Genomic DNA, 17,499 nt, shown 5'->3' with positions numbered 1-17,499 from the left:
TCGGAGTGGGCGGGCTCAGCCTGTCTGCAGTTGCAGTTATCGGGGAATGCAGGAAAACCGTCGTAGTGTGCTTCGGAAGCTAAACCCGGTCGGACGTATCGAAAAAGGTAAGCAGTTATAAACCAAATATGCGCATATGTTCATCCTCTGGCACCGAGGCATTTCGATGATATCGAGAAAGACGGTCGTCTGTCGCCATTGGTCAGCAAAACTGTCTTATTTGCCGCAAATTGTGAGAGTAGCCGTTAGCATTGTTAGCAACTGCTACACAAAGATGGCGACGCCATAACTGGAAGAGTGACGCAGCGGAGAGAGGCGGGCTAAAGCTCGGTGTGGCGCCTGGTTAGACTTCTTAAAGACAGAGAAAAGTGTTTGTGTCGCAATAAACGTGTTCTATTTTTATTTTTTTTCAACGATAATACGGCTTTAATTGTTTTGTGACTTATGGCCGTCATGTATGTTTATAATACATATTAACATGTAATAAAGTTAATCAATGTTGTATGATCTGACAAGCCACCTGATCTGCCTCCGCCCTCTTTAACGTTATTAAATGTGAACAGCAACATTAATTTTAATTTCAATGGGACCCATAGTTGTTAGCACGGGTTCTTATGACTGCAAATTCATGATTCACAAGTTCAGTTTGCATCCTGCTCGTTTAAAATCAGTTAGTATCTCTGACCGTTGGAACCCGTTTGTGATTAAAGGGCCAATGAGCCATGTGGATCTCTAATATGTGGGCATGTAATGTTAAATACCTGGCTTATAGCATAATTTCGTTGTGATCTTCACAGATTTAGCCAAAATTTTGTTTGCATTATGTAACGTTAGTGAGTGTACCTCTGTCCTTCATACTTTGTTGCTTGATTTATGCTTTTGTCTCTAAAATGTGTGGAAATAACATCAAATGTGTTGTATCTGACTAACAGCACTAAACCTAAAGATTTTCAGCTTAACATCATAATACCACAAATTCCAAAGATTAGGATACAAAGCCTCACATTTGAGGAGCTGAATCGTGGGAAATTTTGGCAGCTGGTCAGCTGTGAAGTAATATCGATTTTCAGAATAGTTGCAAATTTTGTTTTCTGTCAGCCATAAATCGGCTATTCATTTTATCACAGGTTGTCAAGCCTCTTGTTGTCATGGTTTGATTAATCATCTTGTCTTTAAATGACAAAAGATGTCCGGTGATATTTCCGAAAGTCTTGTTTGGTCTGACAGACATTGCAGCACCAGAGATATTCAGTTTACTGTCTTGCATAACACAGAAAAACAGAAAATCCTCTCACTCGAGAAGCCGGAATAACAGTCCTGTTTTTATCCAATGATTAATCAATTATCTAGAGAGACTTTTGGATTCTTTTTCTCTCATTTGACTTGTTTCAACTGTTTTGCAGACTTGCAATGAACAGGATACGAATCCACGTTTTGCCTTCAAGTCGGAACCGGGTGACCCAGACACCCCGCCCTCAGGAGCCACAGGCCTGCTCCTTCACCCAACGACCATGTTCTCAGCCTCGACTGGAAGGCCTTGAGTTCTGCATCAAACACATTCTGGAGGACAAGAATGCTCCATACAAACAGTGCAGTTACGTCTCTGCCAAGAACGGCAAGCGTTGCCCCAATGCTGCACCAAAAGTCGAGAGGAAAGATGGGTGAGTGGAAAGCCAAATTGTAGTTAGACGTCTTCTTTTTTAATTGTGAGTCTCAATATGTAGTACAAAACCCTGGAAGTGTTAAAACAAATCCAAGCAACTTTCTGACATCTATTCTCCAATGGCTCTTTTTGTTCTTCAGAGTGACGTTCTGTGCAGAGCATGCTCGCAGGAATGCCATGGCCCTCCGAGCTCAGATGAGAAAGGCATCAGCTGGTCCATCCCCAGAGTCACTGTTGTCTCAGCTTAGTGGATATAACCGCGCAGAGACGCACAGCATCGATGGAAGCCGCTCTGAAGCTAGCCGTATTCTAGGTAAACGAGCTCATTCAGACCACGAGATACTTTGTTAACACTTTAATTAAGGTCACCTTTTGTACATTAAAATTTCTCTTGTGTTATGATAGAGGTAAATTGATTTGGTCTTTTGCAATTTATTTTAATGTGTGTAAATGTGATTTTAAAACCACACCCTCTCTGGACAGATGAGGACAGTGTGAGTGAGGAGGAGCAGGGTCCGTTGGTACTAGACCAGACATGGAGAGGAGATCCTGACAGTGAGGCCGACAGCGTTGACAGTGATCACGAAGATCCTTTGAAGTGAGTAATCGAAACTTATTTTGTCATGTATTGGGTTTAGATTATTGTGTGAATCTTATTTTTGGATGTTGGCTCAAATGCTAATTTATTGCGTCACATTTTTTGGCACACATTTTTTAATGTAAAGTTTTGATCTGTTCTTAATTGAATGCATGTTTGTTGGCATACTTTGTTGTGTTACTGCATGTAAAGCTAATTGGTGAGGTAATTTACGATGTGTGTCCCTTTGTATCATTCTGTGTCCCCTCACTAAATACGGAGGTTTTTGCGGCATATAAATAACCAAACGCATATTTATTCCAGTAGTGCCCCTGATAAACAGTCCAGCTCCAAAAATAGAAAGTCTGTTTGTGGCAGCAGACCCTTTTATCATGGCAGTCCGCCACAAATAAATGAACGTGTGGGAAACCCTGCAGCAAACAAAGTTATTATTTCTAAAAATCTCCCACATTGCAACACACAAAGAAACTGGAGGAACTACTCACAACTGTAAGAAGATCAAATAAATCATGAAATGGCTACAGAAAGAGAGAGAGCAAAAACAAAATTAAATCAGTGTTAATCCAAGATTTTGTAGTCAGGCTGATTGGGACTAGTTTGAAGAGCTGATTAGAGCTGAACACGACCCTTTTGCTTGTGAGTTTTACCGTAAATATATTTGTTTATTTTTTCTTTGTAAATCGCAGACATGCGGGGGTGTACACCGCAGAGGAGGTGGCGCTCATCACTCGAGAAAAACTCATCAGGCTCCAGTCCCTCTACATCGACCAGTTCAAACGCCTGCAGCACCTGCTTAAAGAGAAAAAACGTAGATACCTACACAACCGCAAAGTGGAGCATGAAACTCTAGGTAAATATAAATGACTAATGGGTTACTATTACTCATGTTTTGCTTTGTTTACCTAGCAGTTCAACGGTCATTTGTAGGAAATCACCCCACACCCTGTCATGTTTATGGCCTCACAGCCCTGAGCGTTGTCTGTATTTGTCTGTGTTGCTGTCAGGGAGCAGTCTGCTGACAGGGCCTGAAGGTCTGTCCATGAAGGAGAGGGAGAACCTGAAGAAGCTCAAAGCTCTGCGCCGATATCGTCGTCGGTACGGTGTGGAAGCCCTGCTGCACCGGCAGCTGCGGGAGCGGAGGCAGGCTGTGACAGAAGGAGCGCCTCAGGTGTGACCCCCATCACAGTTCACCAAATCACAAACAACTGTCCCACTTACTCCCAGTGATAGAGCCATGAAAATAGTTCAGTTTCAAGATGTTCATGTCTAAAATATCTGCAGCCTCCTCGGTGCACTGAAGGGAATTTCTATAGTTTTAAACTCCAAAGTAGTTTGTGTTTCCAGAAACAATTTCTGACAACTCTGGATGATTCAAAGACGTTGCTTTGAACAGCACAGCAGTCAGCAGTTAGATGCAATCATTGGCCAGTGCTTTCAGCATCATTGATTTGGTGGTGAAAAGAGGCTTACACGTCGACATGTTTGTCTTATCTCTTGTTTTAAAAATCAGTTTGATAAAAAAATTATTATAAAACCATTTGTTTTGGGATGATATCAAACAACATATGGTGTAGGGTTAGGCTTTTTCTCATAAGAGCCAACAGTTAGAGACTGACTGTGTTGCACTACCACTACCCTATCTGATGATGATAAAAAAAAAAGTTTTCACATCAACCATAAAAGTAAAAAGTTCAGCTTTCATCAGGGTTCATTTGGCCCAGGACTTGTTGGTCTACCACTGCTCACTGTATTAACCGCATTCACTAACACACTCTTTATGGAGAGATGATGCTGTTGGCTTTTAATATATTAATGTATTATTTATGTATTTTTATATGCTGTAAGTTTTACAAACAAATTCACTTCCACTTAGGGATGTTCCTGGCGACTAATTGTCCTGTTGACTAAATGAAATTTTTAATTAAGTCTAGTCGACTAGTCTAAAAAAAGGAAAACACTCAGAAAACAGTCGAATTTTAGCACAATTTATTGCTAAGTATTTGAAACATTGTCCCAAAAATCTTGTGTGCATTAAGACCCTTTGAAGCCTTTAATCACCATCTTCAACAACCATGTCGGATTTTAAATGTCACCGAAGTACAGGACATTTTGTGCCGTGCGGTATGAATGTGAACCCTGCACATTATCAACACCTCACTTAAAGGTAACAAATAATATAACATCTAAAAAAAAGATTAATTGTTGCTGAATTCATTTTCTGGATCAAAGTGCTGCCAAACTGCGCTGGTTTTGTGAGAGGACATTACTCTAATTTTCCACTGTGTTGTTTTAAAACTCCAGTCTACTCAAGCATTACTGCGGGGAGGGGGACTGCTGTCTGACGGCTCTGTGCACCCACTAGTGGCGGGCGGCTGCATGACAGTTAAGCAGCCTTGTGCATGAATAAAACACTAATTAGTTTAACCAACTAATATTTCTGGTGCCAACTAGCGAGGAGGCGGGTGTGTAATTTCCTCTAATTCCGTGCATCCCTGCTTCCACTGTATTGCGGTGAAGGCAGAAATTTCTGAAGCTGATATCTGAAAATTTACCTGCATGGCAAGATACAACTGGAGAGGAGATTTTTTTTTTTGCAGTAATTTGGTGAACTGGTCCTTTTACGTAGTGAAATGCTCTATCATTCAACATGTAAATAATGTATGTGAACTTTTTAAAGGACCATTCTGTAGGATTAAGTGGCATCAAACGGTGTGGCTGCAGATTGCAACTAACTAAATACCAGTCCTTTTACCCCTCACTGCATCAATGTAAAAACTAGTACTGTAGCCACATAGCGGTGCGACATGGCAGACTCAGTGGAAGAGGACCAGCTCCCTATGTAGACATGATGGGCTCATTCAAAGCAAATGAAAACACAACAGTTCTTAGTTTCAGGCGATTATACGCCAATGAAAACATAATTCTGAACATCATATTCCATTTCTGTCAAAAGATAAATCCTACACACTGGTCCTTTTTATATCTAGCAGGGCAGTAGCTTCCTCAAGTATGTTGATTACCACAGCAAATGGGAGATAATATGTACTTTTGGTTTTGAGATTTTGCTCAACATATTTGAGTGCAGCCGAATGGAATTAAGATTTGAAAACTCCGTCACTTGGAGCACATCAGGCAGGCACTCAAAAGAAACCAGAGTAATTGCACTTAATTTTTTAATAGGCATCTTCCTCGGACAATTTTGTGGCATCCAGGAATGATAATGATTTTAAGGATGATTATAGTCATGAAGGAAATACTGTTTCTTTGTTTTGATCTTATCTAACACTGCTTTCCTCTGTCGTAGCCACACACAAGAACAGTGCATGAAAAGTGCATCTCCTTTGTAGACGGGACCCGATGTACCAACCCCTGCCTGCCCATGACCCGACACTGCACCTCACGTATCCTTAATGATTTTATGTCTGCTTGCATATCAGAAACCACAGATGTGTTTTCCTGTATTATTAGACCGAATCACCATGACATCGCTGTAACAACAATTATCACTAACAGGTCGACAACTAATCGTGGAGACATGTAATCTGCAAACATGTTAATTCCCGTTGCGTTTTCAGCCGTAACTGTAACATTTAAAGATATATAGTTTAACATTGTGGTCCAACCTATGTGACATTTTTGCTGTGCGTATTTTTTGTCCTTGCTGTCATCTTAGATAAACCAAATCTGCCGGCACAGAAGCTAAGCAATGTACTGCTGTTGACGGGGCTGCAGTAAACGTTTTCTACCCACTTAAAAACATCAGTATCGGTGTGAGTGTATGCTGTATTTTAATATTTGCTTCACTTTGTCTTGTACACTAACCAATCAATGCCACAGTAGACCAGCAACTCAGTGTCCTACTAAGTTAAGTTACCGTTTCAGTGGAGTCTGGCGGCAAGGAAAAGCGGTGAAAATATTCTAAATATAGTGCACACTTAAACTGATAATTTTGTTTTGTTTTGGTGGGCCTTTTTAGATGACTAAAAACTAACTGAGGTAGCGTTTGCTCAGCGCCATTTGATTTCATGTGCGTGATGTGAGGATTTTCTACCTGGGAGTTATTATAAATAAACATAGTGGTTTGGTCTGTTGCATGAAGTTATTTATGTTTAAACATGTCTTTTAAATTAACAAACTAACTGTTTCTTTGCTCACTGAGTCATCTTCACGGCCCCGATCAAGACCAGCAGCTTGCAGTAGCTGCTGGTTTCAAAGGGAGCCAACATAAACTCCTTCCTGTGGTCTGTTGATTTTTCCCAGAGTTACAAAGGGGCTAATCTGTTCAGTTGGAAGGAACAAAATCCTCTCCCAACCTGCTGTCATTTTCATCCCAAATCATTCAGAGTAGGCTCATCTCTTTCATATTTTTCAGCAGGCGTTAGATTATAGTTTTCCCTGTATTGGCTAACAGCAACAAAATAGTTTTATTTCAAGTACTTAAGTTTGTGTCCTTCTAATTGCCATTTTAGTCAGACGGTGATTAAACAGTGTCCTGACAACAGTGTTGCTTTGCGAACAAGCTGTACAAACCCCGAACCACTGGTTGTGCAAAACCACTCAGGCATATCATTATTACAGTCAAGCCTTTTGCAGCTGCACAGTAAGTCGCCTTATGTTGAGAAATAATTACAACAGGATTATTTTCATAAGAATAATTGTAGTTCTTGCAGTAATACTAATTAGATGACTTGTGAGGCCAAGGTTTCCCATTCATCACAATGTCCACAGGTCAGAATTTGACTTTTGGTTTTACTTCATTTGTTTGATTCTTGTGGTCATTTTTTGTGTTTGGCCATCGTCTTTCATTTTCCTTGACCACCCAACATTCAGACATCTTCCAGGACAGCAATCAAGTGCTTTTCAAAATGTGCCCAGGCATGAAAGACATCCCGTGTGAACGCACCGTGCACATGGGTCAGTCTGATGACCCACGCTGCCCGCTTCACCTCTCCCTGCCTCCGCCCATGTACCAGCCCGAGCAGGAGCCTCCGCCACAGGAGCAGATCACCACCGCAAGCAGAGACATGTATCTGAGCGCAGCAGAGCTTCAGCCCACAGAGAGCCTTCCTCTAGAGTTCAGTGATGTACGTAGAAATGATGCTCACCTACCACTGTCCTCTGGTGTATATGCATTGTATTAAAAATGTTCTGTTCCACGATTATGGTTAGATAAAATGGCCGGTGTTTTAGGGTGCTTTCACTGCTACTGTAACTCCTTTGGTGCGGTTCATCAAACTCTGGTGCACTATCGTGTATTATTTTCTGCTCTGAGTTGGTAAACTTTGGTAAAGTTTTCCCATTGGTGTGGTCTCTTTCAGAAAATGTAAGCAAACCTAAATACATAAGTAAAAACCACATGAGAGCGTTCCCTCCAGTCATTGGTTAGATGTGTCTGGAGCGGTAGTGAGAACGTTAACACATGAAGAAGGCACCGCAGATGGTCCTGTCTTCCCAAATATTAAGAATGCAGTGTACGTGATAGCTCGTCCAGGTCACACCTTGACATGCTGCAGGAGCTGTATAACTCAAACATGCAGAGTACACTGTGTTGTTGAGTCAGATCACATCCCCATCACAAAGGAACAGCTCCATTTGTTTTTGACTGGACGAAGGCTGTTAAAATTTTCGAACCAGCCACCGTCAGGCCAACCAGGCGTTGCCAATATGTTTATGATATGTAGCTTAAACTGGGAGATGTGTTTTAGCGACGAGCTTGCTATATTCCACGAGCTCTCTTAGCTTTTTTAGTCTAATGAATAAACACACAAACTCACAAAATGTCAAGCACAGTCAGCATTATTGCTTCGTTAACTCATCGTACACTAATACACACTCAACAGAAACAAAACTCGCCCAACCCATCTTGGTTATTCTTGCCACTGTTCCAACAATCACCAGCTCTGGTTTGGTCGAAATAAACCCTTAATTCACTCAGATGTGAAAACACGATGGCACTACATGCTGTCTCTCTGTTCTTGCTGGCCTCTGTGTGCTGCTGGGTTAGCTCGCTGGACGAGAGTCTCCCGCTGAGTAGTCTCACATAGCCAGACCTATCTCTAGCGCTATGCCAGCTGCCCGCTGAGCAGCAGCTCTCGCTCGTTCCTCGAAGGCTGACCATTAAATTAGCTAAATAAAATGACAGAAATTCCCCCCCAAAAAATAATAAAACAGCTGATATGCTCAGCCAAATGCTGTATCATCGCCCAACCGTTGCTCCAATCTGCCCAAATGAAATGAACAAAGCTTGAAAATGAACCAGAGTCTGATTCAACCGGACTGAATAACACAGGTTTGAAAACACCCTAACCCTGGTGCATACTAAACAGCCAGACCGAGAACACTCAGTCTGCTGTGTGGTAGTGGATATGTGAGATTCAGCATGAATTCAAAAGCTTAACTACTATTAAATTCATTATTCTTCAAATAATTGTGAATTGTCGAGTGATCTATATTTTAATGCAAAATCTTTAACCATGGTAACATGAGAGTGCAGCACTGATGATTCAAGACACCAAAACTGTCCATTGACTGTCAGTTAACATGACTTCAGCTGAACATGAACCATACCAGATTTATAAAAGACAGAAATATGATCCGTACCAAATGAACCAAAGGTTCAGGTGTGAAAGCACCCTTAAAGTACTACGACAGTCATCTTTAGAAGAAACAAAGGGCGAATAAATTGTGTCTTTAAGTGTACTGACTATTTGTAACTCCTAACAAGTCACTGAAGGGCTGCTACCGTTAGATTTACTTGTGATGTTGTGACTCCAATAAATCCCCAGCCTGTAGATAATCAGAAGTTCAGGTTCATTACTCAGAAGTTCAGGTTCATTACACAGAACTTTGCACCTCACCATTTGCAGTTTCAGACTTATTCAATGTTCTGTGACAAGTATAAACACAAAATTGGGAATCAGTGAAGGCTGGGTCATGAGCTCGGTCAAAAAAACAACATCAAAGCAGTGACACCAAATTGCATAACCACATCTACATCAATTATCCCAAAACAGACATGCTCCGCCTAGTGGTCGGAGGTGTGAACACAAATAAAACAAATAGATATAAAACTTCAAATGGCTCCTATGTTAAGATTTAGATTTCATCCTGTCATACAGGACCTGGATGTGGAAGGGGACGGTATGCAGGGTCCTCCGTCGCCCCTACAGTTTGACACGGCCCTGGCCCTGGAGGACCAGACCATCAGAGCAATCGCAGAGGCCCCGATGGACATCCTGACAGGGGACGATCCAGACCAGGTGGACCTGGACGCCTCGGGACAGGAGCTCTCAGAAAGAGATGTGGATGCCATCATGCATGACCAGGTTAACTCTCAGTCAGGATCATCTTGAGTCTTTCTTTTGAGTGATGGCGCCCATACACTGTGCAACAACAACAACAACAACAACAACAACAACAACAACAATGCAACAGTTTCATTGTATGTAATGTATGGGTCTAATAAAATCTTGGACACAGTCTGTGTCAGTACCATATCAATTTGAAGGCGTGTCAGATTGTGCCATGGTTGACTGGTGGATCGTAGCGGCATGGTGTAAATAAGGGGGGAAAAATAATATACCTTAAAGGATAGGTTCACATTTTAAACACTCACATGTCCATATGTACATTTAAACTTATTTTCTTGCTATAAGGGATCCTTTCCTGACATGCGTCTCTTGTAAAATGGTGGAGAGTAAAATCTACTTTTCTCTGATGTTTACAGGAGGCTTTAACAGTCTGAGTTCATCGAATTAATCCTCTAAGCTCAGTATGTTAGTACAAAAGTCTGCCTTCGTGTTACTGTCCGTCCACTAGCAAGGAAACTCTCTTCAGGGAAACACAAAGAGAGACTTAAATACTAAAGAGACAATGTTTGGAGGATAAACACTCACACATTTTAGCTTGAGATAAATTTTGCCACATCTTTTACACAGAATCAAGACTTTGGATTTTGTCCTCCATGTCTTACATTGGGATCATGTTAGGAAAGGATTTCTACATGGCCAGTATAAGGCCTGTGAAATCATCAAAATATTGAGTGTAATGTCCAAATCACAGGAGCAGCAGTACTTTGTAAAGGTAAAACGTGTCACAACATATTATAGGTTAAGCATTGTGGTGCTACAGAGAGGCCCCAGCCTACAAGTCATATTCCTCACAAGGAAACATGCTTGTTTGGTACAGACCACAGCAAGAATCACATCTTCATTTTCATATGTTTTCTGTAAAAAATTAACCACAAAAATAACCATTTTCACTAAAAACAACTCAAACTGCAATTGCAGCATCTGCGAAATATTTCACATGATTTTTTTGCATTCAGTGCAGCTTTAGACAGTTAATATTTTCAGACAGATTTAGAAAAATTGGGTACCTGTTGGTTGAAGACATCTTTGCTTGCACCACTAATGTATTGAAAAAGTGGCAAAACAGTAAACCAGCTTTGGCTGTTGTGTATAAAGAATATGAATGATACTAATATGGAGGGAAATATAGATAGAGGTATTTTGGGGTAACTGTTTTTTAGTGGTGTATCCTGTTTGCTCTGCGGTGTAAGATGCTGACCGTGTACAGCAGCGTCCTCAGATCAAGTCTGACCAATGGCCTTTTGGTGTGTGTCTTTCCCCATTTCTCTGTCCACTCTTTTTTTGTGTGTGTATGTCTTTGCTATTTTATTTATCCCTCCACTAAAATATATATTTTTTGGGGGCATTTTTAGCCTTTTTTAATGGATAGGACAGACAAGTGTGAAAGGGGGAGAGAGAGGGGGAGTGACGTGCAGCAAATGGCCACAGGCTGTAGTCGAACCCGGGCCGCTGCGGCAACAGCCTTGTACATGGGGCGCCTGCTCTACCACTAAGCCACCGATGCCCCCCCTCCACTAAAATTAAAATAACCTCGCTTCCATCTTAATCAGTGCTGGTAATCAAATAATAGGATGTCTGACCACAGGCCAGCCCAGCTCCTGTTAATATGTGCTCATCTTTTTTTCTGATAACTTAATAAGATCCAGATGTTCAGGAAGTTTTTACCGGGAGCCGAATTATCCGCAGAGGTCTCCTCATTTCCAAGACGAACAGACACGGTGTTTGAAACTGGTAAAAACACTGGATAAAGCAGCTTCATGTTAAAATCAGTGTTTCTCTGATGCTCTTTGGCATGTCAGGGGCTGGAGCCAAGCTACTGTTAATGTTTGCTGAGCTTGTTCCTCTGATAACGAGCTGATAAAGATCCAGACATCCCATGAATAAAGTTCTTTGTCCAGTTAAAACAAATGGTTAAAAATATCCAAGATGTAAAAAAGAAAGGTGGCTTAATAACATCTAGTGTGTGTGTGAGGTAACCGGTCTTAACTGGGAATTAAAGCATCCCCTCAGTTGAGTCCACACAGACTCCTACCTCTGTCCTCAATAAGCTGTAAAATTGTCCTCACCAGGTCGACTGACATGTATTGGAATCATGTCAGCTTCAGTGGAAGACATCTGCATTGTTTGATTTCATTGATCTCATTTCCTCTCCGCTCTGTCTACAGTAAAAACAGCAAGCTCATCACACTGGGAGGGATGCCCTGATCAGTCATCACTGATACCTTTAAATGTTCACAACGTATGGACAGCATGAGGTGTGTGTGATATAAACAGCTGGAGATTACGCCTCACTAATTGCACCAGAGGGAAAGACTTGTAGTGTAAGAAACGTGGGGATTTCTGTGGTGGCTCGGAATCGATCAAAAAGGCTTTCGATGGATCTTTTTGCTCTTTAATCTGCCCGTATGTTAAATAAGAAAATGCATATACAGTGATGTCCTTCATCCTCCATAATCCTACTGAACAATTTAAAGGGACAGCTCACCTCCAGATCAGAAATACATATTTTCCTCTTAGCTGTAGTGTTTTTTATCAGCCTAGATTGTTTTGGTGTGAGTTGGAGATATCGACCTTCTCCTCGATGTAATGGAACTAGATGACACTCAGCTTGTGGTGCGAGCCAAATTGAATTTTAAAAACTATTTAAAAAAAATAATACAGGCAGCTTTAATACACAGTCTGGGTGTAGCAGCAGTCACATTGTGAGATTTTGGTGCCAAATTTCCAACTTTGTCAGAGCCTTGATGCAGCCAGTCACTGTCTTTGAAGGTCAACACATCTGCCTTCACGTATGCCTCCGCGCTGGTGATAGCTGTGGACTGAGGCATTATGTTTTCAGGTTGTCCATCCGTCTGTCTGACTGTCCATCTCATTTTCATGATCCCAGTTACTCAAGAACACCTTAATTTCTTTAAGTTTGGCACAAACGTTCACTTGGACTCAACGATGAACTGGTTAGAACTCGGTGGTCAAAGGTCAAGGTCACTGTCACCTCTCAAAACACGTTTTTGGCCACAACTTATAAATTCATGTGCTAATTATGACTGAATTTCACACAAATGTCTAATAGGATATAACGATGAAGTGATGACATTTTATATCTCAGAGGTCAACGTCACTGTGACATCATAATGTTTTGTGGCCATCAGGGTTCCCACAGTCATGGAAAACCTGGTAAAAAGTCATGAAGATTTACAGTCATATTTTCCAGGCCTGGAAAAGTCATGGAAATTTCTTGTATGTAATAAAATTAGGATTTGGAGAAGGCTTTCGACCGTGTCCCCAGGGGCATCCTGTGGGGGGTGCTCCGGGAGTATGGGGTTGGTGGCCCCTTGCTAAGTGCCATCCAGTCTCTGTACCGAAGGAGCGCGAGTCTGGTTTGCGTGGCCGGCAGTAAGTCGGACCTGTTCCCGGTGAGAGTTGGACTCCGCCAGGGCTGCCCTTTGTCACCGGTTCTGTTCAAAACTTTCATGGACAGAGTTTCTAGGCGCAGCTGAGTGGTGGAGGGAGTCAGGTTTGGTGACGGGAGGATCTCGTCCGTGCTTTCTGCAGTGGACGTGGTCCTCCTAGCCCCATCGAACAGTGACCTCCAGCTCTTGCTGGGACGGTTCGCAGCCGAGTGGCTGGGATGAGAATCAGCACCTCCAAGTCTGAGGCCATGGTCCTCAGCCCACTCCAGATTGGGGGGGGGGGGTTAAGTATCTCGGGATCTTGTTCATGAATGAAGGTAGGATGGAGCAGGAAATTGACAGGGGGATTGGGGCGGCATCGGCAGTGATGCAGGCGCTTAACCAGTCCGTTGTGGTGAAAAGGGAGCTTAGCCAGAAAGCGAAGCTCTCGATTTACCGGTCAATCTACGTTCCAACCCTCACCTATGGTCACGAGCTCTGGGTAGTGACCGAAAGAACGAGATCACGAATATAAGTGGCCGAAATGAGTTTCCTCTGCAGGGTGGCTGGGCTCAGCCTTAGAGATAGGGTGAGGAGCTCGGACATCCGGGAGGGACTCGGAGTAGAGCCGCTGCTCCTCCACATCGAGAGGAGCCAGTTGAGGTGGTTCGGGCATCTGGTAAGGATGCCCTCCGGACGCCTCCCTTGGGAGGTGTTTCGGGCATGTCCAACCAGGAAGAGACCTCAGGCCGCCCCAGGACACACCGGAGGGACTACATCACCCAGCTGGCCTGGGAACGCCTCGGGGTTCCTTCGGAAGAGCTGACGGAAGTGGCTGGGGAGAGGACTGTCTGGGCTTCTTTGATGAGGCTTCTTTGCTCGCCCGGATAAGTGGAGGATGATGAGTACGAGTACGACGACGACGACGACGAGTAATGAAATTATTACAATAATCTGTCTTGAATAACTTTCCATGTAATGTTACATAACAGGGAATTTATTTTCTGTAGCTGACGACATAACGTAGCTCTTACATGTGACGTTTTGTTTACCATCACATACATTGATACATACATACATGAATTTGCACATGTTTTTCTAAGGATATCGTGGGCTGTTCATTTGTTTTGTAAATGGTTGAACGTTTTTAGAACGAAACATTTGAAGGGGTTGTTATTTATAGGTCACTATGCAGTGGTTTTACTGGTCCGGCCCACTTGAGATCACTGGAGTGGGCTGCATGTGTCCCCTGAACTGAACTCAGATGAGTTGCAAAACAAGCCAGTAAATAAACCTATGACTCTTGTTGTGTCTCCACATTCTTACACTATGTTCACACAGATGTTTAGGAATTTGAGTCATGACATCAACACAAATAATCAAAACATTCTGTGGCTGATAATGACGCCTTTTATAGGCAAAACAAAAGAGCAGTTCAGTTCAGTACGCTTTGTTTCCACTGTGAAAAGATGTGGATGGTACCAATGGAACCGTTCCATATTGTCCCCATGTTTGGTCCCCCCTCTGTTGGGGTACCTAGCACACAGATCTGGTACTAAAAGGTGGAGCTGTGAACACTGCAGTCTGTTGATTGGTCAGCAGAGGACGGTCACTCTGCTCAGGGCTGAGTTGTGGCATGGAGAGTTTTAAATGTACTGTCCTAACTTCCTGTTCTTCCACCTAGGTGGTGTCAGAAGTTGTTGGAGGTGAAGAAGAAGAAGCCGCCACTGATAATTCACTCCAAGACATCGACTCTGCTGCAGCTGATGCTCCCAGATGAACAACTTCTGCAGCAGCGCTTTAAAGAACTTGTTTCACTTCCACAAAGACCGATGTTGAGGTTAGAGGAACATTGACAGCCCATTTCCAACACACCATTAGACAATACCTTCAGTGGTTGCACTTATGTTTGTCATGTGGGTGTATTTATTTAGTTTTCTGTGTTTAAGTGCCATAAAAATGAACCCAAATCAGCTTGTGTCTTTAAATAAAAAGGAATTCTTTCATCCACACATGAAGAATGTGATGTCCAACTTAATGATCTTCACCTGGTGAAGAGTCTAAAACAACACATCTTGATGCAGATTTTTTAAGTATATGTTAAAGTTATGTTTGGCAGCACGGGGACAGCCTCTGAAGAAAAAAAAATTGGGGCGGGTAATGCAATTTCATGCAATGACATCACTTTTCCTCAACCCAAAACACTGAAGCCGAGGCAGAGAAAGGAGAGCGGCGGCTGCTGCAGGGAGAGGACGCTGCTAAAATGAGCACAAGATAGATTTATTTTAAGATTAAAACAAAACGATAGTATATTTCTGTGTTTTATCAGCCATGGAGAGGCAGCGTCGTCCTCGGCAGTTTCCAACCAAATGAGGTGAGTTTTTAAAAACCAGGAAAATGTCGTTTCATGTTCGCCTGGCCGAGAGATTTGCTGGAATACCGACAGAGGCGTTTGGCATGCTTTCATTGATCCAACAGCGCCGGTGAAGTGAAGGTCTGAGCGGATACAGAGCTAAATGTGAGGGGATCTTTGTTTAACGTGAAACGCCCCGGTGTTTTCCAACGTTTTGGTGTGTTTGTGGGAGAAACAGGGCGTAACAGCGGTGCCCGTGTCGGAGGGGACTCATGTCGGTGCAGGGTTTGGGGGGTTTTGGATGGAGGGCCTGTCCCAGGGAAAAAAAATGTCATTTTCTTTCTGAGCTGAAGTCCGTTTTTGTTTTAACTGCATGAACACCAGCCTGGATTCAGCCGTGTCGCAGTTCTAGCCTCGTTTTAAGGCTTGAAACCTGAAAGGGGAACATGGAAAAGGAACTGACATCCGAGTCCTAACGGTACATGGGTTATTTTTCTCCTCACAATGATGCAGAAGGGTTTTTAGGATGGAAATAAAAAAAACCGTAGTGTGTCAAACATCCTGGCTGCGACTGGAGACAGTGACAGGCTTTAAATCAGCCAAATAATGAATGGATTAAGGTGTGGATGCGTCTGCAGCAGAGGATGGAGTGGAGGATAAACCACCCTGGTTTATGTAATGTGAAGTTTGGATCATTTTTAACGAGGTTAAAACTAATCAATCATAGTTTACCTGATTATAACACTGCATCATATGTCTGCAGGGGTGTCTGTTTGTTTGTACCAGCTGCTTTAAAGTCACATTCCACTCAAAAATGTGTTTATTTTGGCATCACATGGATGTTTGAGCATCACTCTGCAGAGTTTGATACCAGAGGGTTGTTGTCATGGGGGAAGTTAAAGACATGAGGGTATGAGAAGGATTTTGTGACATCTCAACTTGTTTGGAAGCTGGTAGTGATGTGCAACGTGCAACTTTCAGCAAACTGTTAATAGACCTTTCATTAAAGTGAGACATGTTTATGAAAGGAAAATGTTAACATATTTAGATTCTGGATTTTTCAATGAGGGAGAAGATGTCATTAAAAAGTGAATAATTAGGTAATTCAACTTTTTCTGCGGAAAAACATAACAGCAACGTATTTTTATATATGTCTTAAAAAATGCCTGGAGGGGATCCGCACTATTAACTTACTGCAGATATCCTCCAGAGACCCGAACTTTTCTTTGGTATGCATTTTTAATTTCTCCGAGCTATTTGGGATCAGTAGGACCCCGATAAGTATAAAACACTAAACATTGTCAACCATATTAAAGTCCCAGTGTCCTCAGACAAGATGATAACAATGGGGCATGTCTTCAAATGAGTACTTTCTAATTGGTCAAATCTGTTGCCATATCAAACTACAAACATTATTAATCATAAATAAACAAGTTTCAGCCATAAAACTTGATCAGGTTTTGGATCTTGTCCACTATTGTGTCGGGATCGGCTGCAGACTGACTTTGCAGAGATGGCTGCCATCTTGTTTTTACATGGATAAGTGTATTGTGGTCTTACTACCACTAGATGGCACAAAACAGTGTCCACGAACGAGGACAACAGGTCTAAGTTAAGCAGAATGAAGTATAAGGTCAAGTAAACCCAAAATGTGATGTCTTAATATGGGGACAGGGTCTCAGGAGGATATACAGGGGGTCTGCAGGTCCTTAAAAAGGCTTAAAATATCTTAAGTTTGATTAAAAGTCATTCAGTAGTNGTCTAAGTTAAGTAGAATGAAGTATAAGGTCAAGTAAACCCAAAATGTGATGTCTTAATATGGGGACAGGGTCTAGGAGGATATACAGGGGGTCTGCAGGTCCTTAAAAAGGCTTAAAATATCTTAAGTTTGATTAAAAGTCATTCAGTAGTTTTAAATCTGAGTTAGCGAGGTCTTAATTGCCTGAAACATTTTCATCTTAATTCATTTATTCATTTTTTGAGTTTCTTTTTGTCAAAATGAGTCGAGCTGTTCTGAGTGTAAGTCCACATTTCTGATGTGTCAATTTTTTAAACCTAAACCTAACACAGTCCGGTTACCTGTTGGCAAAATGCAGGACAACCTAACACTCTCTAATAACCATATT

The 17,499-nt window shown here is 42.2% G+C and overlaps 2 protein-coding genes and 1 non-coding gene across 5 annotated transcripts in view; all 3 read left to right on the top strand.

Annotated features, from left to right (window-relative positions):
- The first annotated feature begins 18 nt into the window (after nt 1-18).
- Nucleotides 19-15,041, top strand: kansl2 (KAT8 regulatory NSL complex subunit 2). 2 transcript variants are annotated; one of them, XR_007571283.1, is made up of 11 exons: nt 19-107; nt 1,404-1,661; nt 1,804-1,976; nt 2,147-2,261; nt 2,948-3,111; nt 3,266-3,429; nt 5,566-5,662; nt 7,092-7,345; nt 9,380-9,586; nt 11,797-13,952; nt 14,705-15,041. XR_007571283.1 is itself a non-coding variant. In XM_050065497.1 (10 exons), exons 2-10 carry the CDS (start codon nt 1,411-1,413, stop codon nt 14,798-14,800), a joined length of 1,521 nt encoding a protein of 506 aa, XP_049921454.1. In that variant the 5' UTR covers nt 19-107; nt 1,404-1,410; the 3' UTR covers nt 14,801-15,041. The 2 variants fall into 2 exon arrangements, 1 of the variants encoding a protein (XP_049921454.1); XM_050065497.1 differs by lacking the exon at nt 11,797-13,952.
- Nucleotides 6,429-6,562, top strand: LOC126403615 (small nucleolar RNA SNORA2/SNORA34 family). The gene has a single exon (XR_007571342.1). It is a non-coding gene; the product is annotated as a small nucleolar RNA SNORA2/SNORA34 family (small nucleolar RNA).
- nckap5l (NCK-associated protein 5-like) overlaps nt 14,841-17,499 on the top strand; it is a 63,166-nt gene continuing 60,507 nt past the window's right edge. Inside the window, exon 1 of one of the 2 annotated variants that reach the window (XM_050065494.1) lies at nt 14,841-14,860. The gene's annotated coding sequence lies outside the window, so the exon portion shown is untranslated. Of the gene's footprint in view, nt 14,861-15,223; nt 15,395-17,499 lie in introns of those variants that run through there. The other variant, XM_050065492.1, reaches the window with a different exon arrangement.

The sequence above is a fragment of the Epinephelus moara genome, chromosome 16, assembly GCF_006386435.1.
Source record: "Epinephelus moara isolate mb chromosome 16, YSFRI_EMoa_1.0, whole genome shotgun sequence".
NCBI lineage: Eukaryota > Metazoa > Chordata > Actinopteri > Perciformes > Serranidae > Epinephelus > Epinephelus moara.
This window is presented reverse-complemented; position numbering and strand designations above follow the sequence as displayed.